Here is a 26,356-nt window from a genome sequence, read left to right as displayed (position 1 = left end):
TCTGCCTGCCAATGCAGGAGACATAGGTTCCATCCCTGGGTTGGGAGGTTCTCCTAGAGGAGGAAATAACAACCCACTCCAGTATTCCCACTCCAGTATCTTGCCTGGGAAATCCCATGCACAGAGGAGCCTGGTGGGCTACAGTCCATGGGGTTGCAAAAGAGTTGGATACGACTTAGCAACAAAACATTTAAATCCTACAACTGTACCCATATATCCATCAGTATCATATAACAACTGTAAAGGAAGCATTATTTTTAGAGTATATTTACAGAAGCTAACACTATTTATTTTGGCCACAAAGCAAATTCCAATGTATTTCAGAGGAGCAAAATCACAGAGAGCTTGTTTTTGGTAATGTAATTGTTCTAGAAGAGTCAGGATGAAAGCTAACTAGTATTTCTCATGTTTGGAAATTGAGAAATACCCTTACAACTAAAATATGGGTAAAAAGGAATTCTAAAGGGAAAGATGTTACAGTTGAACTGAACTACATGGTCATGATAACATAGTAATAAAATCTTGTTTCCTTCTGGCCTGCGAATTCCACTTTGTGTGACAAGAGGGTATGGTCTCAAAATCATCCCTAAATAATTTAGACATTTTAATACCTGAAACAGGGTTAGATACATCCCCTGTTAGCGTGGGCTTTAGGTTATGAACCTAAACAGGGAGAAAACATCCACTCTAAGTTCATCAACGTCTCTTCTGGGAGGATCTGAGGACAACACCCAAACAGCTTGGCAATACCAGGAGTGCTGGGTGGGGAGAGCCAAGCAGGAGGGCAGGGGCCAAAGGACCCACGTGGTTAGACAAATGCTACTGGTGATCATCTATTCTGGGCCATGCCCTGAGGTAAACTCCCTAAAGATACTTTTCTGCATGATCTACACAGTGTTTTCCCAGTTCCTTCAGGCCCATGGCAGCTTTAAAAGAGTTGCTTTATATCTATAGCTTTTTAGTATTATGGAAATTTATTGCAAACGGGAGGCATTCTATTAATGTTATAATGGAAAATTAATGCATTTTACTATAAATACAAAGAAATGATTTTTTAAAAAGCAAAACAAAAAACAGAAATAACAAAAAATAGTGTTTAATTTTCTTTAGATGCATTTGCCTGCTGACTAAGCTCCACAGTTGGGCTATCTAGTTATAAAAAGGCAGTCTAGGCCCAGAAGGGGGTGGAAGTCAGACTAGGCCAGAAGTGAATGGGAGGCCTATAAGGGACTGGGGAGTCACCCTAGTTATAGCTCAAGCAAGGACGATAGAAAGAAGTGAACAGACTTAAGGGGCCTGGAAACTGTGAGACTATCTGTGCAGCTGAGGAAGCATCTCCAAAGCCCGTTCAGCCTCTCACCCAGGAGAGCCCTCATTGGCCCCTGTAGATAGGGCCAGCAGCGTAGGGCTTGAGACCCAGCTGTGCTGCTTACCTGCAGCGGAACCTTGGGTGGGTTTCCTTCCCTAAAATGGGAGTGTCCACTCCTGCATCCCAAAAACTGTCATGAAGATAAATGGGGGCCATGTGCTGAGCACACGTGCACGTTAGCATCATCGTCTCCCCAAGGGCAACGTGACAGCTTAGGAGATGTGAAGCCTTTAAAGGCATCTCCTGTTACCAGCCTGTGCTAAGCACTGCACTTTGCAGGCATCTTTTTATGGTCCATACCATCTGTATCCTCATTGCTTGGATACAAAATCAAATTCAGAGTGGTCAGGGAGATGTGCTTTACCCAGGCTGAGAAAAGGGTCAGAGGGGACTTAGGGCTAGGAGGGAATGTTGGGAGAGGAGGAAACTGAGGCTGGAGTCTCTAGTGAAAGAAGGGGCTAGAAAAAGGCTTTACCTGTAGTCCAGCTTTGCTCAGGATCAGCCCTGCTCTGAAGATGAAGCAAACCAGGAGGCCATGGTCATACCTGACTCTTCCACCTCGAGCTGATGGTCAGCCATTGCTGTGGTGATCATAGTATTATTATACAATAGTCTTGATGATGTCTTTACTGTTATGGTGTTTTTGTAGAAGAGTACAGCCTACTCTGACACATAGCAGAGGTTCTGGGCAGGCTCCCTTCTTTCCCTCGCTTGACCTTGGGATCTGCTAAACTCCATGCAACACCCCTACTTCAAGTGCACATTGTCCCTAGAGTATGTCCTGTCCCCAGAGCCACCCTATGCTGGCCACTCTTTGGCATCTCAGGATGTAGGCACAGCTGTATGAAAGACCTTGCAATGGGACAGAAGCCTAGCACAGAGTTTGAAGCCAGGAAAACACCTAGTTCTGAGAGGGTAACAGGCAGGAAGGCTAGGGGTCCCCAAGGGGAGGAAATAGACTGCAACTGTCAGACTTTTTAAAAATCTCTCTCTTAAGTGGCAGGAGAAACAAACTACAAGTGCCAGACTTTTTTTTTTCCCCTTCTCTATACAAAATTAAAAGGTTTCTTTTAAAATTATGTGTTACCATAATGACACCCAGTTCCACTTGAACTTAACATTTCTAAACTTGAGCTAACCAATGCATTTTTCTTATGGAAAAGTTTTTCTTAAACTATATTAATGAACTATGTATTTGTTTGGAAATTTGCCTTTCTTTAAGATTCATGTCAACTGTTTTATGGCCCAGGATGACTCACGTCGTGCCAATGCTATCTGAAGAGACATGAGTGGGTAAAGGGGCCTGGTGCCACTTTCTCAGGTTTGAAGCAATTCCTTTCTCAAATTAACATCAATAAACTGGAAAATTCTGAAAGAGATGGGAATACCAGACCACCTGACCTGCCTCTTGAGAAACCTGTATGCAGGTTAGGAAGCAACAGTTAGAACTGGACATGGAACAACAGACTGGTTCCAAATAGGAAAAGGAGGATGTCAAGGCTGTATATTGTCACCCTGCTTATTTAACTTGTATGAACTTGTATGCAGAGTACATCATGAGAAATGCTGGGCTGGATAAAACACAAACTGGAATTAAGATTGCCGGGAGAAATATCAATAACCTTAGATATGCAGATGACACCAACCTTATGGTAGAAAGTGAAGAAGAACTAAAGAGCCTCTTTGATGAAACTGAAAGAGGAGAGTGAAAAAGTTGGCTTAAAGCTCACCATTCAGAAAACTAAGATCATGGCATCTGGTCCCATCACTTCATGGCAAATAGATGGGGAAACAGTGGAAACAGTGACTACAGAGCGACTGAACTGTACTTTTCAGTTCAGTTTAGTTCAGTCGCTCAGTTGTGTCCGACTCCTTGCAACCCCATGAATCGCAACACGCCAGGCCTTCCTGTCCATCACCAACTCCTGGAGTTCACTCAGACTCACGTCCATCGAGTCAGTGATGCCATCCAGCCATCTCATCCTCTATCGTCCCCTTCTCCTCCTGCCCCCAATCCCTCACAGCATCAGAATCTTTTCCAATGAGTCAACTCTTCACATGAGGTGGCCAGAGTACTGGAGTTTCAGCTTTAGAATTATTCTTTCCAAAGAAATCCCAGGGCTGATCTCCTTCAGAATGGACTGGTTGGATCTCCTTGCAGTCCAAGGGACTCTCAAGAGTCTTCTCCAACACCACAATTCAAAAGCATCAATTCTTCGGCACTCAGCCTTCTTCACAGTCCAACTCTCACATCCATACATGACTACTGGAAAAACTATAGCCTTGACTAGATGGACCTTTGTTGGCAAAGTAATGTCTCTGCTTTTTAATATGCTATCTAGGTTGGTCATAACTTTTCTTCCAAGGAGTAAGCGTCTTTTAATTTCATGGCTACAGTCACCATCTGCAGTGATTTTGGAGCCCCCCCAAAATAAAGTCTGACAGTTTCCACTGTTTCCCCATCTATTTCCCAAGAAGTGATGGGACACTGATAGAAAAATAACTTCTTGCTACAAACTAGCAAGGGGGCACTCTTTCTGCCCCCTTCGCAAGTCTATGTCAGAAGCTTTCTCTATCTCTTTCATGCTTTAATAAAACTTTATTACACAAAAGCTCTGAGCGATCAAGCCTCGTCACTGACCCTGGATCGAATTCCTCGCCTCTGGAGGCCAAGAATCCTAGCACTGTTCACGGCTCATAGCCTCAACCCCTCCCTTCCATGACAGTTTGGATGGTGCAGTTCATGCTGATCTCCTGAGTGCAGTGGCTTGAAGTGGGATCTTAGTTTCTTGACCAAGAATCAAACCCAGGCGGTGGCAGTGAAATCACTGATATCTACCCACTAGATCACAAGGGCTGTTGGGCTTGAAAAAGGAGTTCAGCCTTTGTCTTCTTTGTAGAAAAAATTAGGCAACTACAGAAGGTAGTGAAGCAGGTACAGCTTATTAGAAGAAAAGTACACGTGGAAAGCTAGAGTCACGTTTTTGAGGTGGCTTAAATTGCCTACATGGGGGCAGTTTTCCAAGTTTTCTCTAGCCAGTCATCTTGCTTTGTTGTGCTTTTTGCCCATATTTGGCCTGACTCAGGGTTCTCCCCAGTATGCCCACACATCCTTGGAGTCCAGCATGAATGTGGCTGTGGTTATACAAATCTGCATGGATGGACCTGTATGTCTGAGTTGCTGTGTCTGTGAGTATATCGATTGTGAATGTGAATTTTCCACTGCACGGCTATTATTGAGTGTTTCTCTGTTTTTCTCTCTATGCACTTGTGTGGTTGCATTTTTTGTCACGAATTGAGTGTACATTGGTTGTGTAAATCTGTGTGTGTCTGTGACTCAGGCCTTACATACTAGATATGTGTGTATGTGTCTCAGGGCATATGTGCCCTTGGAGCTGCGTTTGTGTTATATACGTATGGGAGCGTGTTGTATGTGAAGTTGCTGTTCCTTTGGATGTTCCTTTTTGTACCTATTTGCATGTGTCTCTGTTCTGTATTTGCATGTGTCTCTGCCTTCATGTTTGTTTTGTGCCTCCATAAAATATGTGTGGGTCTGTCCTGTGAGACTGTTTCCCAGGGCCCTGAGTGTGTGCACCTGTGTGTGTGTGTGTTCCCCTCAGAGTGTCATTGCTTTGTTGGTCTGCTTGTGAGCCATACATGAGCCCAGCACCTGAGTCCTCAGGGGAGGCTGGGGGGATTCCGTGCCTGAGTGTCTCCATGTCTGTGGTGTCTGTGTATTTCCTTGTGAGTCTGTATATCTGTGCACCTTGAAAGAGGGCAGCTGCAGAGGGGATCTGCCTGTTGGCGACCCCCAGGAATGGGGGAGAAGGGTGACAGTGTGTGCTTCTCTCACTCCCAGATTCAACCTCTTCTGCCTCCACTCCTTGTGCCTCCCCCTTGCTCCTTGAAAGAAAAGCTATAAAAAGCAGAGACATCACTTTGCCAACAAAGGTCTGTCTTGTCAAAGATATGGTTTTTCCAGGAGTCAGGTATGGATATGAGAGTTGAACTAGAAAGAAAGCTGTGTGTGACGAATTGATGCTTTTGAACTGTAGTGTTGGGGAACTCTTGAGAGTCCTTTGGACTGCAAGGAGACCAAACCTGTCAACCCTAAAGGAAATCAGTCCTGGAGCTGAAACTCCAAATGTTTGGCCATCTGATGCGAAGAACTGACTCATTAGAAAAGACCCTGATGCTGGGAAAGATTGAAGGCGGGAGGAGAAGGGGATGACAGGGAATGAGATGGTTGGGTGACATCACTGACGTGATGGACATGAGTTTGAGCAAGCTCAGGGAGTTGGTGATGGACGGGGAAGCCTAGTGTGCTGCAGTCCATGGGGTCGCAAAGAGTTGGAAATTACTGAGCGACTGAACTGAACTGCCTCCACTCCTTCCAGTCTCTGGTGGCTCCATCTCAGTCTGCATGGATGAATGGAGTGAAGGATTAGTTCACAGAATCACAGGCCAAGGCCCTGTGGGCCCTGGATGGCACAATAAGGAGGGGTGTCTGGGGAGGATTCTGGGCCCCTGGGAAGAGGCTGGGGAACAAAGCTCCTGGGTCCCTTGGTAGAGCTGGTGGAGTCCTGCAGGACTCCTGGGTCCCCAGAGGGTAGGACTTTCACTCACTTCTGCTGACCCCAGCTCAATCTGCAAGCACCAACATCAGCGTTATTAGTCGGGAGAGAGGCAGTGGATCCACTGGATGGTGGCAGATGAGAAGCGTAGTCACCAAGCTGGGCTGCCCTCCCTCTACTCCATTCCTTAGACACCACAAATGCCTTGCCTCCTGCCTCACTCTCTAGTTGGGCAGAGGCAAGCCAGACCCCTGGGGCCCCACAGATTGTCCTCCTAGACCTCCAGCGCCTGGTCACTGAATGAGTGTGAGCGGCCACCCAAAGTCTCTGGAGTCACGAGGAAGAATTAGGCCCTGGGGCAATCTTTGATGGGGATTCTGGGAATTACAGAGGGCCAGCACTTAGCTATGGTGTTAGAGAAGACTCTTGTGAGTCCCTTGGACTGCAAGGAGATCAAACCAGTCAATCCTAAAGGAAATCAGTCCTGAATATTTATTGGAAGGACTGATGCTGAGGCTGAAGCCACCTGAATCAAAGAACTGACTCATTGAAAAAGACCCTGATGCTGGGAAAGATTGAAGGCAGGAGAAGAAGGGGATGACAGAGGATGAGATGATTGGATGGCATCACTGACTTGATAGACATGAGTTTGAGCAAGCTCAGGGAGTTGGTGTTGGACAGGGGAGCCAGGCATGCTGCAGTCCATGGGTTGCATAGAGTGGGATATGACTGAGTGACTGAACTGAACAGAGCATTTAGCACCAGATCTCTCAAAACAAACACACAACAGAGTCACTGTTGATGTTAACTCAAATATTTTATTTCCTTTAGCCCCATTCTGAGCGCTCACCTGGGCAATCTTAGAGGAACAGGGAACTTGAAGAAAGGATAGTGACTGATATTAATTTAAAAGTACCAAAATGCTGGAATGTTGGCCTTCCTGGTTCTCTTTCAAGTCACCTCTCTCAACATTCCTCTCCTCATCCTCACCATCATGAGGAAACTGAGGCAGTTAGGAATTTGGGCAAGATCACAGGATGACTTCTGAGTTTATTGCCAACTACTTTTGACCAAACTCCTTCTTCCGAAGCTCACTTCTTTTTATCTTGCCAGTGATGGTTTTGGGCAGCTCTGAGACAAACTCCACCTGGATAAAGATAGAGCAAACCCATTCCAATTGAGATCCCCTGACCCCCATCATTTTCTATCAACTCCCAGCAGCTCTCCTCCTTTGCCCCTTCACAGACCCCCAGAGAGGTGGACACCATGGGACAGTCTGGTGCCACCATTTTGGGGTCCACCATTTTTGTCAAATTCTTCTCCTACCCTCTGAAGTTGGATGCAGCCCTCTGATGTACTTTGACCAATGAAATATGAATAGGAGTGAAGTATGCCACCTCTAATAAAAAAGTTACGAATCATTGAGACAGGCCACTTTCTCTGTCCATCTCTTCTAGTACTCTGGTAGGTACCTACAAGGCAGTTGCTCCTTTATCCTGGTCCCAAGATGAGGAGATGTGGAACAAAGGCCCCGGGAAAGCTATAGTGAACAAGTGGCATGAGCAAGAAAGACATCTTCCTTGTTACAACCCACTACAAATTTGGGACCATTTGTTACCCACAGTAACATCTAACCCTTCTTAACTGCTGTGCATCCTATATTCTGCTCTTGAAAAAGCATCAGATCCTAATCTTAACAGCATGAACTCTGTTGTCAGGTACACATGATCTTAAATTCCACCTTTTATTTATTCTAATCTCAGGCCATTTTCTTTGAGTGTCTGAGCCTCAGTTTCCTCTGTGTAGACTGGGAAGACTATCTCAGGTTATGGAGAGGATTAAATAAAATAATAATGTGTGTAAAGCATTCAGTCCAGGGTCTGGTATACATAGTAAATGCTCAATAAATGTTAGATATATAGATTTATAATATGTATGGATTGTAAGCATTCAGACAATGCAGCAAATTATTATTGCAAAAGAAGGAAATATTAACTTTTTGTTTTTAAACAAATAGTATAGTATTATATATATTCTTTCATAGCCTGTGGTTTTATCTCAATAATATATTGTCATGATATTTTTATGTTAAAAATAAAAATCACATTTTAAGTTACAGAATAATATTAAATTTCTTGAATAATTTTAATCCTTTCTCTATTGTTGAACATTTTTTGTATTTTGTTCAACATTTTTTTGTATTTTGTTCATGGTGTTTGAAACAAATGAAGTTGAATAAAAAGTATCAGAATGTATTACATATTGTTAGAATAAATATCGTTTTGCTAATTTTTGTTTGTTATGTATGTATATGTATACTGGATTGCAATATAAAATGCATATCTCAGTACAAATAATGTTTTTCAAAAGTTTTGAAGTTGCTGATTTGGATGTCTTTTTCAAACTTTGAAAGATTATAAATAATTTACATGGATATCTTTGAACAATTGTCTAATATTTTTTCTTTAGGTTGACATGCCAGCAATGGATGAGCTTCTGACACAGGATAGAGGTTCTATCCAATTCAGTGGGCTCCCTCACACCCATAAGCTGAAAAGCTTCTTCTGTAGACAAAACTTTTAGTTCTCTGGGGTACTTATGCTTCACCCCAGCTACACTACATCCTATGAGGCTTGAGGCAGCGGAATCCCCAGAAGCACTCAAAGGGACCAGACCCCAGCCACCTGCTCTCACTCACCTTCCTCGGGTACTTGTATGGGGCTGTCACTGATTTCACGTGCTGCTGCAGCTCCTTGGTGAGCTCGTCTTGGTCACGGCTCAAGAATCCTGGGTTCAGGACAATAAATGCCTTCACTACCTGCAGTAAAGAGCCAGCGTGGAGACTCAGGCGAGTTCAAAAACTAGATGCTTGGCACTTCCTGTGGCTCAGACTCTCCTCTGCAGCAGAGGGCACTATTCCATCCCTGGTCAGGGAACTGAGGTCCCACATACCATACTGCACTGGGTGGCCAAAAATAAAACAAAGGGTAAATGCTCATTAAATTAATGGAAAAACAAATGGACAGTTGAGCTTTTAGAAATCTGAATACTTCTGATTTCTACTTTTTACCTGGAAAAATCATTTAACTTCTCTTAATCTCAATTTCCTTTCCTGTGAAATGGGGAGAGAAGAGGTTCATTCTTCATCAGGTTTATGTAAAGATTCCATGAGAAAATGCATATAAAACTTGAAGCTAGTTGAAATTAATCTGTATTTCTATCATTGTTATCACCATTTTCACTAGGTAGGTAGAGTTCTATGGACAGTTAATAATTTCAAACTTGGCACTTAATAAATGTTGGTAATCTACTAGTTTCATATTATTACTTATGTCTTCATTTAATTTCACAGGGATTGTACACAGAAGGTGTTCAATGCACACTTGTTGAATCCATGAATGTATCCTCTGGACCCAGAATCCTCAATTTCCCTTTTGACTCTACCACTCATTAGCTGCGTAATCCAGACATGTTATTTAACCTCTTCATGCATCTGTTTCCTTCTGTGTAAAAAGGTATAAAAAGAGTCCTTAATTCATTGTGCTCTGTGAGGGATAAATAAACTGGTGTATAGAAAGGGTTCATTAACTCCTAGATGGCATCAGCAGCGGCGTTCCCAATAAGCATCATTTCAGTCACAGATGAGGCCACAGTGCCCCCTGCTGCCCATGTAGTGTAAGTGCACATGTACACTAACTGCCCTCCCTCCACGCAAGGCTGGGTAGGTATGGGCCTGGAGCATACATGGACGTGTCTTCCCAGTCCCACACCCCGCCACGATGACCCCATGTCCTCCTCCTCACCTCCCCTCGAACCGGGTCCGGGCTGCTCACCACAGCAGACTCAGCCACCGCTGGGTGCTCTGCCAGGGCATTCTCTACTTCTGCTGGCCCAATGCGGTACCTGCAGGACCAATGGTTCCTTCTGAGCAAATTCCAGGGCTAGGGTGACACAGGCCCTCAGGTCTCACCTTTTGGAGAGACACATCTACCCCTGGCACAGAGGGAAAGTGTCGCAGGGAGCCAGAGGCCTGTGCAAATGCCGTGTAAGAGGACTGAAATGTGGATTCCTGAAGTCAGGCAGCTTCCTCTGGCATAAAAACTCTTTATCGTCAACATTTGTTGAAATTTTACATCCTGTCCCTAAACTGTGTAAATTGTCATTTTATTTCCTTCATAAATTATTTAAGACTTAGGAACAACAGAATTGGAGTCAGGCCATTTTTGTTTAAATCTGGGCTGCACCCTCTACTGTCTTTGAAACTTCAGGCAAGTTTTTTTTCCACTGGTCACTGACTCAGTTTCCTCATGTAAAATGAGCATAATCAAGAGAATTCCCTGGTGGTTCAGTGGTTAGGACTCTGTGCTTCCACTGCTGAGGGCACGCGTTCAACCCCCACTCAGGAAAATAAGATCCCTCATGCTGCACAGTGTGGGCCTCCTCACCTAAAATTAAAAAAAAAAAAAAAAAAAAAAAGAATGGGCATAGTCACATCTACCTTCTAGCACTGAGAAGTGGATTGTATAAAACACTGCACAGAGCACTGTCACATAATACATTTTCCATAAAGGTGAATTTTATTATTGTTGTTGTTATGTTTTTCTGTGGTGTGTGCTTCATCAGAGGAGCACACAGAATAAGCTCCCTCAACAAAGAGGGACCAAAGGAAAGTTTTCCTTTCCAGTCCCTTTAAATTACATGATGTCTTACCATGGTTCAGAACTAGTCTGAGAGTCCACCACCAATGCACGAAGGAATGTCTGGGCAAGCTAGATCCCTCGAGGCATATGAGAGTGATACCTTCTGGCTCAGGGTCAGCTACACCTACCCAGATGCATTGATGACATCATCACTCCTTCCAAGGAACCAGAAGTAGCCCTCTTCATCAATAGTTGCTCTGTCCCCAGTGTTATAAAAGTCCCCACATTCCACTTCAGCTGTTTTCTCTGGGTTATTCTGCGAAGAGAACAGCACTCCTTTGTTGAAAGCAGTGAGTTTAGAGATGATGAGCCTCAACACAGGGTTCAGATACTGGCTTCAAATCCTTCTCTGACTTGGGCAGTTTTTATATCTCTCTATTTTCATTGAATGCAAGCACTCAATGCATGCTACTGGTAAAATAATGAACAATACTAAGCAAATTTTAAGAGCATTAAAAAAATAACACCTCAGTTTTGTGTGGTACTCCAGTAGAATACAATTTCTACTAGAGTATAATTCCATTTATTTTATTCACTCTTATAAGCTCAGCATTCACACAGTGCCTGGACAGATGGGAGGTGTCAATAAATGTTTGCTGAATGAATTTTCTTCTCAAAAGATTACCTATTTGAGCCTCAAACAAAGACTATGAAAATGGTATTTTAATTAAGCTTTCAAGATAATTGCATATTTGCATGCAGTTATGAGAAATAACTGGGCTTCTCTGGTGGCTCAGATGGTAAAGAATCCACCTGTGAAGTGAGAATGGTGGGTTCAATCCCTGGGTTGGGAATATCTCCTGGAGGAGGAAATGGCAACCAACTCCAGTATTCTTGCCTGGAGAATCCCCATGGGCAGAGGAGCCTGGTGGCTTACAGTCCATGGGGTCACAAAGAGTTGGACACAACTTTTCTGTTTTGCATTTCTTTTCCATGGGGATGGTCTTGATCCCTATCTCCTGTAAAATGTCACGAACCTCCGTCCATAGTTCATTAGGTACTCTCTCTATCAGATCTAGTTCCTTAAATCTATTTCTCACTTCCACTGTATAATCATAAGGGATTTGATTTAGGTCATGCCTGAATGGTCTAGTGGTTTTCCCTACTTTCTTCAGTCTAAGTCTGAATTTGGCAATAAGGAGTTCATGATCTGAGCCATAGTCAGCTCCCGGTCTTGTTTTTGCTGACTGTATAGAGCTTCTCCATCTTGGCTGCAAACAATATAATCAATCTGATTTTGGTGTTGACCATCTGGTGATGTCCATGTGTAGAGTCTTCTCTTGAGTTGTTGGAAGGTATTTGCTATGACTCGTGCATTCTTTTGGCAAACCTCTTTTAGCCTTTGTCCTGCTTCATTCTGTACTCCAAGGCCAAATTTGCCTGTTACTCCAGGTGTTTCTTGACTTCCTACTTTTGCATTCCAGTCCCCTAAAATGAAAAGGACATCTTTTTTGGGTGTTAGTTCTAAAAGGTCTTGTAGGTCTTCATAGAACCATTCAACATCAGCTTCTTCAGCATTACTGGTTGGGGCATAGGCTTGGATTACTGTGATATTGAATGGATTGCCTTGGAAATGAACAGAGATCATTCTTTCATTTTTGAGATTGCATCCAAGTACTGCATTTCGGACTCTTCTGTTGACCATGATGGCTACTCCATTTCTTCTGAGGGATTCCTGCCCAAGTAGTAGATATAATGGTCATCTGAGTTACATTCACCCATTCCAGTCCATTTTAGTTTGCTGATTCCTAGAATGTCGACATTCACTCTTGCCATACCTTGTTTGACCACTTCCAATTTGCCTTGATTAATGGACCTAACATTCCAGGTTCCTATGGAATATTGCTGTTTACAGATTCGGACTTTGCTTCTATCACTAGTCACATCCACAACTGGGTATTGTTTTTGCTTTGGCTCCATCCTTTCATTCTTTCTGGAGTTATTTCTCCACTGATCTCCTGTAGCATATTGGGCACCTACCAACCTGGGGAGTTCCTCTTTCAGTATCCTATCATTTTGCCTTTTCCTACTGTTCATGGAGTTCTCAAGGCAAGAATACTGAAGTGGTTTGCCATTCCCTTCTCCAGTGGACCACATTCTGTCAGACCTCTCCACCATGACCCAGTCATCTTGGGTGGCCCCACATGGCATGGCTTTGACTGTGTGGATCACAATTAACTGTGGAAAATTCTGAAAGAGATGGGAATACCAGACCACCTGACCTGCCTCTTGAGAAACCTATATGCAGATCAGGAAGCAACAGGTAGAACTGGACATGGAACAACAGACTGGTTCCAAATAGGAAAAGGAGTACGTCAAGGCTGTATATTGTCACCCTGTTTATTTAACTTATATGCAGAGTACATCATGAGAAACGCTGGGCTGGAAGAAGCACAAGCTGGAATCAAGATTGTTGGGAGAAATATCAATAACCTCAGATATGCCGATGACACCACCCTTATGGCAGAAAGTGATGAGGAACTCAAAAGCCGATGAAGGTGAAAGAGGAGAGTAAAAAAGTTGGCTTAAAGCTCAACATTCAGAAAATGAAGATCATGGCATCTGGTCCCATCACTTCATGGGAAATAGATAGGGAAACAGTGGAAACAGTGTCAGAGTTTATTTTTGAGGCTCCAAAATCACTGCAGATGTTGATTGCAGCCATGAAATTAAAAGATACTTACTCCTTGGAAGGAAAGTTGTGACCAATCTAGACAGCATATTAAAAAGCAGAGACATTACTTTGCCAACAAAGGTCTGTCTAGTCAAGGCTATGGTTTTTCCAGTGGTCATGTATGGATGTGTGAATTGGACTGTGAAGAAACCTGAGCACCGAAGAATTGATGCTTTTGAGCTGTGGTGCTGGAGAAGACTCTTGTGAGTCCCTTGGACTGCAAGGAGATCCAACCAGTCCATCCTAAAGGAGACCAGTCCTGGTTTCAGCCTCAGCATCAGTCCGAGGCTGAGGCTGAAACACCAATACTTTGGCCACCTCATGCGAAGAGTTGACTCATTGGAAAAGACGCTGATGCTGGGAGGGATTGGGGGCAGGAGGAGAAGGGGATCACAGAGGATGAGATGGCTGGATGGCATCACCGACTCGATGCACATGAGTTTGTGTGAACTCCGGGAGTTGGTGATGGACAGGGAGGCCTGGTGTACTGTGATTCATGGGGTCACAAAAAGTTGGACACGACTGAGTGCCTCAACTGAACTGAACTGAACTGAAATGACTAAGCACAGCATAAGAAATAATATGGGCTTCCCTAGTGGTTCAGATGGTAATGAATCTGCCTGCAATGCAGGAGACCCAGGTTCTATCCCTGGGTTGGGAAGATTCTCTGGAGAAGGAAATGGCAACCAACTCCAATATTCTTGCCTGAAGAATTCCATGGGCAGAGGAGCCTGGTGGGCTATAGTCCATGGGGTCCCAAAGAGTTGGAGTCTGAGATCAGTTTCAGGGCTTGTCTACACTTCCACAGTCAATCTTGGAAGCTGAGAATTTCCTCTCAGTGGCCACTGCTAGCCAGAGTTTGTCTGATGAACAGTTATAGCAGGTTTCCTTATATTTATTGTAGATTCCTTTACTGTAGACTTCTCTAATCTCTGAATTTCTCATTTAGAGTTTGGGGCCTAAAATACATCACCTTGAACCCTAATCCTGCCATTTATTTTGTCTTGGGGAAGACATGTCAAGCTTTCAGTCTGCAGTTTCTTCCTCTGAAATAGTGGTAAAGACACCCCTGGAGGCTCAGCAAGGTTTAATAGATTTGTCTGGATCCTATTGGTAGTAGGCTGGTATGAATTAAACCCATTCAAAGCCAACATTCTTAACCATAAGAGATAACTGGACTTCAAGTCTATTGGTTCTGAAGTTAAGCTGTTTTCTACTCCATTAGTCATCCTATAAGTGTCAGATGGGTTATGATAGGAAGGGATGTGAGATTAAGAGCTTTGAGATTAATTAGAACAGATTTCATTGACCTGGCGTGAATAAAGGAAGATGGAAGATGTTTCAGGATGCAGAGTTGAGTCCAGTCTGTAATTACCTACACAACTCCCTGTGAGGATTCTGGGAGCCCGTTTGGAAGCAGATGGTGTGTTCTTACCTCATAGTACATGAAGAGGCCTATGGGCCTGGTGGGCTTGATCCTGATGCCAATGTTTCCTTCCGTGTTGGGAGGCTGGATATTGCCCTTGTCATCAATGATCTGGAGCAAGAGATCTGTGAATCCCACCTTGCAAGGATCCCCAACATTCCTGCCCCACGCAAATATTGCCTGGCTTACTCATGTGACACAGTAGGGGTAACTGGGGAAAGGGGTTGTGATAGAGAAGCCCTCTCAGAAAATAATAAAACTGTCAGAAGTCATTGAAGCCAGCAAATGGTGAAATCCAAGTCATGGGTGAATCTATTTGTTTCATAGATATATACACATTCCAAATGTGTCTTCAAGCTAGAAAATATGGATCAGGAAAGGCTAAAAGCACCAGTAGTGGAGAGAACCTCCAGTGCCAGGATATCTACTCTTTCTGCAGGCTGGGTGAGTGAGGCTTCTGGCCGTCCTGGCAAGCTACACTCATGCCCAGAACACTGCAGTTCTCAACAGAAACCTCCCCAGGAAATCAGAGGAAATGTAGGCAGAGAGTAGAAAGGACAACTGGGATGCATGGCTGGTTCTGTCATCTTATGCCATACAATGGTCTAATCTTAGCCAAACACTAACTTCTCTCTGCCAATATCTTCCCCATCAAACCTGAATGTCAAAGGGTGGGATGGCCTTCCCCATGGAACCTGGCTTGATCTTCATCCCTCGGAGAGTGCCACAAGTTATTCCCTGTTAACAAAAGAAGAGAACTGGGGTAGGCCAAGAGTCTAGGCTGATCACAAAGCCACAAGAATCAAACACAGCATCCATGATCACAAATGTCATTTAATGCTTGTGGGGAAGCTGGCAGGCATTGACCCAACTCTAGTCAGCAGGTATTCACTGCATCTGACATGAACTGAGACTGAGCCTGATGCTGAGTCTGATTCCAGTGGGAGAGGCCAAGAAGAAGCAGAAGAGTAAGCTCCAGGCTGGGGGCATGTAATGTAGGGTGTGGAGTTCACACTATGCTGGACACGTGTCAGTGTGCCAGGGGAAGGCCATGAATCCATTTAACAAACATTTACTTGGAGCTGCCTCAACTTTTTCAGAGTTGTGTTGAAATTATCCACATTGTTCATGTTGTTCCCTTGGCACTGCCCCACTGCTTCAGTCTTCCTGATGAAGCTTTTTCCTTTTTAACAGTTCTCTAAAATATCATTCGGGCTTCCCTGGTGGCTCAGAGGTTAAAGTGTCTGCCTGTAATGCGGGAGATCTGGGTTTGACCCCTGGGTCAGGAAGATCCCCTGGAGAAGGAAACGGCAACCTACTCCAGTATTCTTGCCTGGAGAATCCCATGGATGGAGGAGCCGGGTGGGCTACAGTCCACGGGGTCGCAAAGAGGTGGACAAGACTGAGCGACTTCACTTTCACTTTCAAAATATCATTCTTCCTACAGTTAAGAGCTTTATATCCAGATAGACCACAGGTTGAATTTTGACTCCACCCTTCACTAGCCATGTACCAATTAATCCCCCTTGATGCCCTCTCTGTCAAAAGAGGATAATTATAACATTTATCACTTTGAGTGCTTTTGAGTGTGTGCCAGGCATATAGCAAGTATTCAATAAACAACTACTTCTAACTATCATTCAGGTCCCAAGAAAAGTAAGTTGGAAGATTCTCTTCCTGTAGTATTTTCACCTACACTTCCATTGTTGCCAATAGGGCATTATATATTTTTTTGTTAGTCTGTTTCCCTCAGTGGATAATGAGCATTCAGAGAATAGAGATGGCCCACCCATCTTTGCACCCCCAGCATCTGAATACAATAACTACCTAAAAATCAACAATGAAAACCATAAATGCAGTAAGAGTTGGGCACTGTGCCCAGAGATGTGTGTAGTTTCTTTCATTTACCTTATCACAATCTGGCAAGTTGGCATTGCATTTCCATTTTAGAGATGGGAAAGTTCAACTCTGCAAGACTCGGTAATTTGCCTACAGTCTTGAAACCTATACCTGGAAGGCTGAGATCTGGACAGGGGTCTGAGCTCCTGGAAGAAGAAGCATTTTCTCCTCTGCTGTCGCTGCTCATACTATAGGCGTGTAGAAAATGCTGCACAGATGCGTGGACAGGTGTGAAAATGTTTGGTGAAATAAAGCACCATCTAGGTATTGGAGAGTATTCTGTTATGAGTCATTGAGAAAAAGGGTCAAGTGTCATGAGTGTAGTGTGTAGTTCTAACCTCATTCTCCTTGTCCAGATATAAACTGTAAACCAGCAAGGACATACCTAGAGTCTTAACATTTCTCGGACCTGGAAGCAGACCCCAAAACTGATTATTTAATTTTTGTCTTGGAAAATAATGTCAGACAAGTGAATTGGGTCTAAAACATCTATTTTGCTACAGGTCCTGAGATGACAGGCATCCCTCGATAGGGAGGTAGGGGAAATTGCTTGGTCCAGCACGGGAAATGGATTGAGAAAGTGTTGGAAGAGAGGTACTTGCTCACACTATCACGGATAAAGTCCTTGAGGTTAAGACACACACGATACTATGAATACCCTGCCCACTTGACTGGTCAGTGATCCTTTTGGGGATTACATTGTGTGTATATGGGGGTGTACATAGAAGTTTCTCCCCATGCTAGTGTCTCACAATCCAAGCTTTATGTTCTTTAAACAGGCAGAAATGAACTAGTGAACTTCTAGTACCAGTTGCTGCCTGCTCCTCTAGTTGCTGCCTAGGAAGGGATGGTGAAGTGGACAGGAGCTGTGGTGGTGGCCTGCATGTTTCTGGAGAATGCCATCTATCCAGCTGCCCCTCCCGGGCTCCCTTAAACCAATTATCACAGGTACAGTGGTACCATGTCCTTAGACTCTTTCCTAAGTTTCCGTCCAGTAGTTTTCAGCATGTTGGTCTTTTGACAAATGGATGAGCTGCAAATTGTCTGTTCTGTCAATTTGTTTGGGATAAATTAGCTAAGCGCTCTGGAGCCTCCCAGTGGCTTTGAGCAATGCTGTGTACACATTGGTGCCTCTTCACATCCTCAGCATGATTCAGCTTATCTCCTGAGCTCAGTGGATAAGCACATCTTGACTGGTCCAGAAGGGACAGTTCACCTACCGTTTCTGACTGTCCATAGGCCTGGTAGAGCAGAATACCTGTCTGTCTTTTCCACTGTTCTTGCTCCTCGGGCAGCAGGGCTTCCCCACCAGTACAGCAGTGTTCCAGAGTGGGGAACCTAAGACTGAGGGGAAGGCAAAGTGTCAACAGAGGCTCAGATTAGGCTTGGGTGCTCTGCTTTAGGCCCAGGATGTTAAGAGAGCACTGTCATCTGGATCATTCATCCTTCTACTTCTTCACTTTCTTACTTGCCTTCTGGGCATTTTACTAATGGTCAAATCCAAGTGGAAGGCACTCATTTCCTTTTGGTCCCTGTTAACTCCTCTAGAAGAAGGTAAGTGGTGATAGTCATGAGTCTAATGGGTTAAATCACAGAGATCAGGATTGAATTTGGATGTTGATCTAATAGGGGTGGGGAGTGTGCTTAGGACTCATTCTAAGCATTCTGTGTAGCTAAAAGGGATATTTTATAAACTATAAGGATTGAGGAATAAGACCCCAAGGTTATGCTAGGATGATAGTAAAACTACACTGCCTTCAGTGGACTTATATGAATTGAAGAGTTTTTGTTTATTCTCTGGCTGAAGAACATGAATTAGGGGTTGAAAATGAATTTCTCAGGACATCAGGAAGATTGAGCTTTCTGTAAGAAAAGAAAAGGATCACAGGTAGCAGCCCTGAAGGAATTCTGGACTGAACAGAAATGTCTGCTGTGAACATTTGCAGTAGTTTGCCAGGTACGTTGTGTATGAAAATCCTCTCATCCATTTCTCCATGAAAATGTCCATAAATAACAGAAACTATCACAAAATGATGGATTCCCTGAAGGAAGTGGGTAAATGTGATTGAGGTCTTAGTACCAGTTGGCATGGTGCTGAGCTGGGACAGCTTCTAGGGATGAGGGAGGTGGCAGACTCCCTTATCACTCTCTCTTGGTACAAACATAGCCAGTAGTAATGGACAGGATGACTGGTTTCATTGAGAGCATGTTTCTCATTCTTACTGAGTTTTATCTGAAATACATAAATAGGCAGAGTGTCCAGTGGAGTCAATAGTTAAGCCCTGGTTGAATTTTAACTAGGTTTGGTCACCTTCTCAGGGTTGTCACAAGAAGAGACTGTAATATAAGATTTGAAATAAAGTTGGAAACATATTTCAACCAGATTGAGGGTTTGTGAATAAAATCAAGCTGTATTTCAGTTAATTTAATAAACTGAACTCCTTAATATTTTAGCTCTTATGTCTAAAACATATTAGCTCTGATTTTGAAGTAGCCATTTCACTTTCAGAGTTATGTAAGTTATATAAAAGTTATATAACTGACCATAAGTTTCAAAGAACAGATTTCAAGTTAGTTAAGAAATAATCCACAAACATGTGGAAATGTAAAAACAAACCAGAGAATATAAACACATTAGGTTGGCAAAATTTAAAACTTTGACAATAACTACCGAAGATATGAAACAATGGGACTTCTCCTACCCTCCCAGTGGGAGCATACATTGGTTCAATACTTTGGAAAACATAGTAGTAGCATGCGATGTCAGTGTGACCTAACAATTCCTTTCCCAGAGAAGTTCTACAGAAATGTGTGTTTATGCATCACTATACATGTGCAAGAATTCGATGTAGCATTAATCAATAACCCCCAAAGGAAACATATCCAAATGTCCATTAATAGAATTCATTTAAAATGTGGTACTTTTATAAAATGTAATATTTTACAGTAATGAAAATTGACTCCACTATCAGGTAACAATGCAGACACATCTTAGAAACATAACTGTGAAAAACTAGGCCAGATACTATAGAATAATGTATAATTACATGAAGTTCAAAAACAGGTAAAATAGAACAATTTTTCTGGGGATATTTCCTTAGGAGGTAAACCTAAGGGAAAAATAAGGAAATGAACGCCATAAAAGCCAAGATTGTAGATTCCTTTAGGGGAGACGGAGAGGCATGAGAAGGCTTTGGGGTGCTAGCAATGTTCTCTTTTTGTGACTTCAGTGAGTAGTTACATAGATGTTGTGTTTTCAGCAACTCATTAATCTATAAATGTGTATCTTATGTATTTTTCTGTATGTTTATTTCACAACAAAAATGCTTAAAAAAGAAAAAGAAACAAAATGATGAAGGTTCACTGAATGTTTCATTTGGTTCTCTGAGTCCTGTGTAAAGAACTAAGCAGATTGGCTGCTAATTATCACCACCAACACTTACCATACACACACACACACACACACACACACACACACACACACACACAGAGTATCTGCAAAGAACCATAGTTAAAAACAGACTTCAGTGTATCAGATTACTTAAAATGGTACCCAAATATTCTTGTCACCAGCCACAGCCACTTCTACCTTACCTGGTGAATTTCTGCTGCAAAATCATTCGATATACAGAGGGTGCAGCAAGGCATTGGGTAATTGGATATTTGAAAAATGTCTAGAAAGTGAGGAGAGAAGAAACTTTATTTTCACAGTTAAGATTTAAAATACAAATCTGTTATTTGCATTTTAATTCTGATCTTTCCTCTAGGGGAGCCCATTTATTCATTTGTTAATTCTTTCAATATATAAATTGAGCATGAATTTCATACATGGCACGTATCAGGTACTACTGGGGGAACACAAGAAAGCCTAAGTTGAGGTGTTGGTGAGAAAATTGATGGAGGGAAAGTTCTGTTTTGTGAATTTGAATAGTAATTTTTAAATTTCATATCTTTCATTTTAGTCACGATCTCCCATCTTCAATAAGAGAGATTGAAACTATTAATAAGTAAATTCAAAAGCTTATTATTAAACGTTCATGAAAGTAACAAGTATAAAATATAGTAAACAAACTTTCAAATGCAGTTTGGAGTACATTTGTAGAATTAATACTTTGAAATAATTCAAGTCTAAAATATACTGAGACTTTAGGGACACCCCTTGTAGGGAAAGGAGAATTGGACCTGGCGGGGGAAGAGGAAAGGTAATAGACTCAGGTCGTTTGTGGAGATTTATGCCTCAGAGACTGGTAGAATGAAGGCAGAAAATAATGAAGAAGAGGCAGATATTGATATAGGATCAGGGAAGGAGAAATGCAAGGTGCCGTTTCAGGTGCTGAAGGGATGATCAGATAGACCTGACCAACCAGCAGAAAGATGTGGCGACACTCCCTGGGAGAGAAAAGACGAGGTAATTTCGAGAGCCACATGAGTAGATGCGCCTGCTGAAGAAACTGAAGTGAAGGAAATTCTTGGAAGGGAGGGAAAGCTGAGGGCAGAGTCTTGGAAGAGTGCAATGTTCAGGAGTAAGCTGGGTAAAGAGGCTGTGGCTGTCGCAAGTGGAGAATGTTCCATGGAACAATTTGACATTAAGGAAGGAAAGACAGGGTTGGTCCAATGTGTACCAAGGTGAAGGGAAGATATTTTTAGGATGAGGCACTTTGAATATGTTTATTGACTGAGGGAGCAGCATCAATGAAAAGCAAAAGATTGAAAATACAGGATAAAAGGTTTAGTGAGTTTAAGATTAATAGAGAGGGGCTCCAAATAGAGGGCAGGGAAAAGAACAAGACCGGCAGCAGGTGTCAAGCGGGAGCTGGACTTTGAGAGGTGAAGGGGCATGTCTGCCTCTGAGATATAAAGCAGGCGAGTGAGTGGAGACCCGATTTTCAGGTGAAGAGAAATGCAGTGAAGGTGTTCATGCAGGTGACCTTGATTACTGTCATAATGTATACTTAACAGCAACTGCTACCATTTATTGAGTATTTTCTATGTGCTACTTTCAGGGCTAAGCACACATAATCTCAATATTCCCAACAATTTTGGAGATAGCAACCACTAACACTCCCATTTTACAGATAAGGAAACTGAAGCTCAGAGCTTCAGACATTTAATAAATGTCAAACATGGGATAAGTAACTATATCTGCCACATTCCAAGACCTCTGTTTCTAAACACATCATTAAATTGAGTATACACACACACACACACACACACACACACACACACACACACATATTCACACTCCAGCTACCTGGCCCTGGTAGAGCCAGGGTCTATGAAACCTGAGCTTGCTTTCATTTCTCAGAAATTATATTCTGGTTCTCAAGTCCACAAAGTCTGATCCATAGGTCTAGGGAAAGGTTTGGAATGTGTGTTTTCTTCAAAGTTACATCTTGATGTAATTTTGATACAATGATTGGTTTAGTGCTTCACACTTTAAGAAACCCAGAGCCAGGGTTGTGTTAAGAGACTTCTTTGCTAAATAAAATATTTCTCAATTGGGTCCAACTTTTGAGCTTGAAATGACTTTCTTCTGGGAGTTTGTTCATGTTGAAAGGTTAATTTTCTTACCTCTATAATGACCTTTGAGTCAAACTGAGGCAGATGATGAGCAAAGACTGTAGACCCCGCTGTCCATGGTTCAAGCAGGGACCCCAAGGTAGCCAGAATCCAGCCTGTGTCTGACAGGCACCAGAAGACATCAGATGCCTTCAGCTGCAACAATTTCCTGCTATCTCCAAAATACAGTTGGCCTCAGATACTATTGTGACTACTATCCTCCCCTTCTTTCCACCCTCGTTTCTCAGGGTTTTGCTACTCAGTTTTTATCATTAGTACAGATATCAACTGTCTCCAAAAAGCCTCCTCTTCCCCTGGTTTGGTTGAAAAGTTAGAAAATATATAGAACATGGTTTGGTTTGAATATTATTAGTTGGAGGAGGGGAAGAAGAGGGAGAAGAGTTTGGTTTAACACTGATTAAATAGTTATCCCAGCTTCAGCTCTGTGTTTGTTCCACAGTAGGAAAGTGGCTTAGTGTGGCTTAGTTTCAGATATTATTTTCCCTAAGAGCTCATGATTGGGCTCCATGCCCAGTTTGTCCACAGTTGAGGAGGGAAAGGATCTGTCCCATAAGGTCACACTGCTGGGGCATTTTATCTTTCCCACCAAACCCTGGAGCCACTGACAGGGACACAGAGGCTTGTCATTTGTGTGGTTTGCAGAATGCTTTCTGTTTCCACTCACTCCTTTACATCTCCTCTGAAGGTGCTTAGGTAGGACCCAAAGGTTCCTCTTTTGACATCCAGAGGTCTCTGTCAGCAAACACTCATACCTAGCCTATACTCACACCCTCAGGGGTCTGAACCAAAGACAGCAAAAAGAATAAACAGGATGGGGTCAGTTCCACCTAGAGTTCCTTTCCCAGTACATACACATGTACACTCCACCCCATATCTGTGGCCCAGCTTATAAGTTGGTGCCCTCTCTCCTACCATGCAGGGAAATAGGATCGTAAAGCGAATCCATGGTTGTGCTTTGCCATCTTAGGGAAGCCCGTGGTCCCACTAGTGAAGAAGATGACCATTGGGTCCAGGGTCTTTGACTTAATACAGACGTGATCTGGGGAGGCTGATCTGCAAAGGAATTCAATACAAAAGGACAGAAGTCATGTTTCTTACTTTTTCATTCTCTGGGGAAGCAAAAGAAACAATATGACGCTTTGAGTTAGAAAAATGGGGTTTGTAACTCCCAGTATTAGGCATCAGTTTATGGGAAGCTCAGATAGGTGACCTGACATTTCTTCATTTAAAAAACTGGGGAAAATATGATGGATTATTTCTTAACTTAACAAACAGTGAAATAGTATTGCCTATGATTCTGGACAAGGCTCTATATGATTTACAAGTAAGAATTCATTCACTATTCAGAGCAACCGTAAGTGGTAAGTAATGCTTTGATGCACCTTTTGCAGATGAGGAAATGGAGGCTCAGAATGATTAGGTAACTTACCTAAAGACATATAGCCAGCAAGTTGCAGAGCCAGGGTTCACTCAGTCTGATCCATACACTATGCTTTCAGTTGCATTGCTAACCTTGTTTTTTACACAGACTAGCTTTGTTGCTGTTTAGTCGCTAAGTCCCATGTGTGCTCAGCCGTGTCTAACTCTGTGACCCCATGGACTACAGTCCACCAGGCTTCTCTGTCCATGGGATTTCCCAGGCAAGAATATCGAAGTCAGTTGCCATTTCCTTCTCCAAGGGATCTTCCTGACCTAGGAATCTAACCCACGTCTCCTGCATCTCCTACTTCGCAGGTGATTTCTTTACCACTGAGCCACCTGAAAAGCCCCACAGACTACCTTTATAGGAATTTAACCTCATAAACTTGGTGTTGAGGGGTGGGGAAGAAACAGCTAGGGAGAATGGAAGTGATTATATATATATATATATATATATATATATATATGACCTAGCATGAGTTTGAGGTGGTTGGGGTTAGGGCTAGGTTTAGGGTAGGCAGAATCTGTGCTGTGTGCTTAGTTGCCCAGTAATGTCCGACTCTTTACAATCTTATGGACTGTAGTCTGCCAGGCTCCTCTGTCCATGGGGATTCTCCAGGCAAGAATACTGGAGTGGGTTGCCATGTCCTCCTCCAGGAGATCTTTCTGACCCAGGAACCAAACTGGGGTCTCCTGCATTGCTGGTGATTCTTTACCAGCTGAGCTACCAGGTTCCTTCATATCCCACGCAGCACTGCTTTGATATGTGGGAGCTTCTCCTTCTCTTTCTTGAGCCTATTATGATGGTAAATGAAAGTTTCCTTGCAAGTATTCAATCAGAGGGACTGCAAGTAATCCCAGTGCTGGGGGAAGCACTGGCTCTTGTGGAGAAATGATACCATACTGACTTTGGGCAGTTAAGGGGAGTTCAAATGAATATTTTTTGTTTAAGCTATTTTCATCTAATTTTCTTCATAATCTAGCATAAGATGTGATTTCACTAGTATATTTGCCTTGTGTGGTTGAAGTAAAGAGCTTTAAAAACTGTGGAGTTACTTTAAGAAAATAAATCCAGCATGATTTGTGTGTGATATGAAAAAATGCCTGAAGGCTTGCAGAATCAGTTTTGAGGGAGTCTTTGTTACCTCCAACACTTCCCTAACTTTTCCCTCAAGGTGTCCCTATTGGCACCTACCCTAAGAGATGGAAAGTGTTTGCTCCCAAAGCTGCCTGTCAACCACAGCCTCATTCTTCACTGTCTCAAGTTTCATCTTAAAAATTCATCTTAACTTTTCATTCAACTCCTGTAAATGTTAATTTTTATATAAAAATAATGTTTCAGATTCTCCACCTATAAAGGAAAATGAAACACAATAACCCTCTGACTCTATGTATCTCTTTTGCACAAGGGTATATATTATTAGTATATATATATTGGTGAGAGAGGCATAGAAACTCAATTTCCCTATTTTATAGATAAAAACACTTGCAGCTAAGAGAGGCAAATGAACTAACTGAGGGCTGCTTAGCAAATCAGTGACATAGCTGGGGAGAGAAGCTCAGACCTTGTGAGTTTCCTCCCACTGGCTGATTCTCTACCAGCACTTGGGAGTGAGTGGCCTTCTGCCATTCTTCAGAAAGTACATTTGTCAGAACAGAAACTTACTTAATCAGTGATCGGAAGTCCAGCCACCCTTCACGGCTGTGGTCAGACACCAGGAGCTTGGTTTTCAGAGAAGGACACTCAGGTGCCACAGACTCCACTTCTGGGGCAAGGGTATCTGTGGTCACGATGGCTTTGGCTCCAGACACCTGTAGTCGGTAGAGAATGTCCTTGGCCTTCATCTGGGTGGTCCCTGGCATGAAGATGATCCCTAGGTATGAGAAGGAAACTGCTTGTTTTTGTTCCGCTTTCATAGCTTCACAACCATGGACTTCAGGCCTGGTTTATCTGCATAGAAATCCGCTAGCCTCTGTTATGCAAAGTATGGTCTAGAGCATCAGTACCACCTAGGACACAGAATCTGACACCCCACCCCAACCTTACTGACTCAGAATCTGCATTTTAACAACATCTCCAAGTGGTTTCTATGCACATTAAAAATTTGAAAAGCCTATCCTAAACTTTCCTACTGTAGATGGATCTAGCCAGTAGAGTCCTTCTTTACACAACTATCCATGGGATCTGGGAAAGATACAGGTGGATGGTGTCCCTGGTGCTGCATCTCTGCCCCCATTTTCTTCTCCTTTCCTTTTCTTCTCTGTCCATCTCTTGTGTCATCTTGAATTTCTTCTGTTTCCTTCATTCCTCATACCCTAAGTTAACCGCACTGTCCTTTGAACTCCCCTACCTTCCTTCTCCCATCACCGACAATTAATTCAAGTTTTGTGTGCTTCTATTGGATTCTGATTTTTCCACCAGGGTCCCTTTTCTGAGTCTTCCTACTACTCACCTTCCATATTACTAGCCTGTTTATGTTCCACAGAGCACTGACTTTTTCTCCTTCACAATTCTTCTCTTTGCTAACACCTGTGCCCTCTCTCCAGGAAGACCCTTTTCTCGTCATCCTGACATTGGAGTGAGTACTGCTCACTCTTCATCTTTCTCTCACACAACTCTATTCTCTATTTCAAAAGGACCAATCTTCATCTAGGCTACTCCTGACTCTTCAGTATTTTCATGTACTATGCCTTTAGAACTTTCATCCTTTACTT

The 26,356-nt window shown here is 42.9% G+C and overlaps 1 protein-coding gene across 9 annotated transcripts in view; it reads right to left on the bottom strand.

Annotated features, from left to right (window-relative positions):
- Window positions 1-6,741: 6,741 nt before the first annotated feature.
- The window catches only part of ACSM1 (acyl-CoA synthetase medium chain family member 1), a 56,444-nt gene continuing 36,829 nt past the window's right edge, over window positions 6,742-26,356 (bottom strand). For 3 of the 9 annotated variants that reach the window (XM_042240487.2, XM_042240488.2, XM_004020815.5), the window contains exons 4-14: window positions 25,308-25,515; window positions 23,135-23,275; window positions 22,214-22,373; window positions 20,237-20,316; window positions 17,863-17,986; window positions 15,401-15,481; window positions 14,753-14,854; window positions 10,772-10,899; window positions 9,747-9,846; window positions 8,642-8,761; window positions 6,742-7,090 (exon numbers count right to left, since the gene is read on the bottom strand). In XM_042240487.2, coding sequence (XP_042096421.1) covers window positions 7,004-7,090; window positions 8,642-8,761; window positions 9,747-9,846; window positions 10,772-10,899; window positions 14,753-14,854; window positions 15,401-15,481; window positions 17,863-17,986; window positions 20,237-20,316; window positions 22,214-22,373; window positions 23,135-23,275; window positions 25,308-25,515 — 1,331 coding nt within the window. In that variant the 3' untranslated portion in view covers window positions 6,742-7,003. Of the gene's footprint in view, window positions 7,091-8,641; window positions 8,762-8,786; window positions 9,056-9,746; window positions 9,847-10,771; window positions 10,900-14,752; window positions 14,855-15,400; window positions 15,482-17,862; window positions 17,987-20,236; window positions 20,317-22,213; window positions 22,374-23,134; window positions 23,276-25,307; window positions 25,516-26,356 lie in introns of those variants that run through there. The other 6 variants (XM_060405782.1, XM_060405783.1, XM_042240489.2 and 3 more) reach the window with 3 other exon arrangements.

The sequence above is a fragment of the Ovis aries genome, chromosome 24, assembly GCF_016772045.2.
Source record: "Ovis aries strain OAR_USU_Benz2616 breed Rambouillet chromosome 24, ARS-UI_Ramb_v3.0, whole genome shotgun sequence".
NCBI classification, from domain to species: Eukaryota; Metazoa; Chordata; class Mammalia; order Artiodactyla; family Bovidae; genus Ovis; species Ovis aries.
Note: the sequence above shows the minus strand (reverse complement) of the source record. Positions and strands in the feature narration are given on the sequence as shown.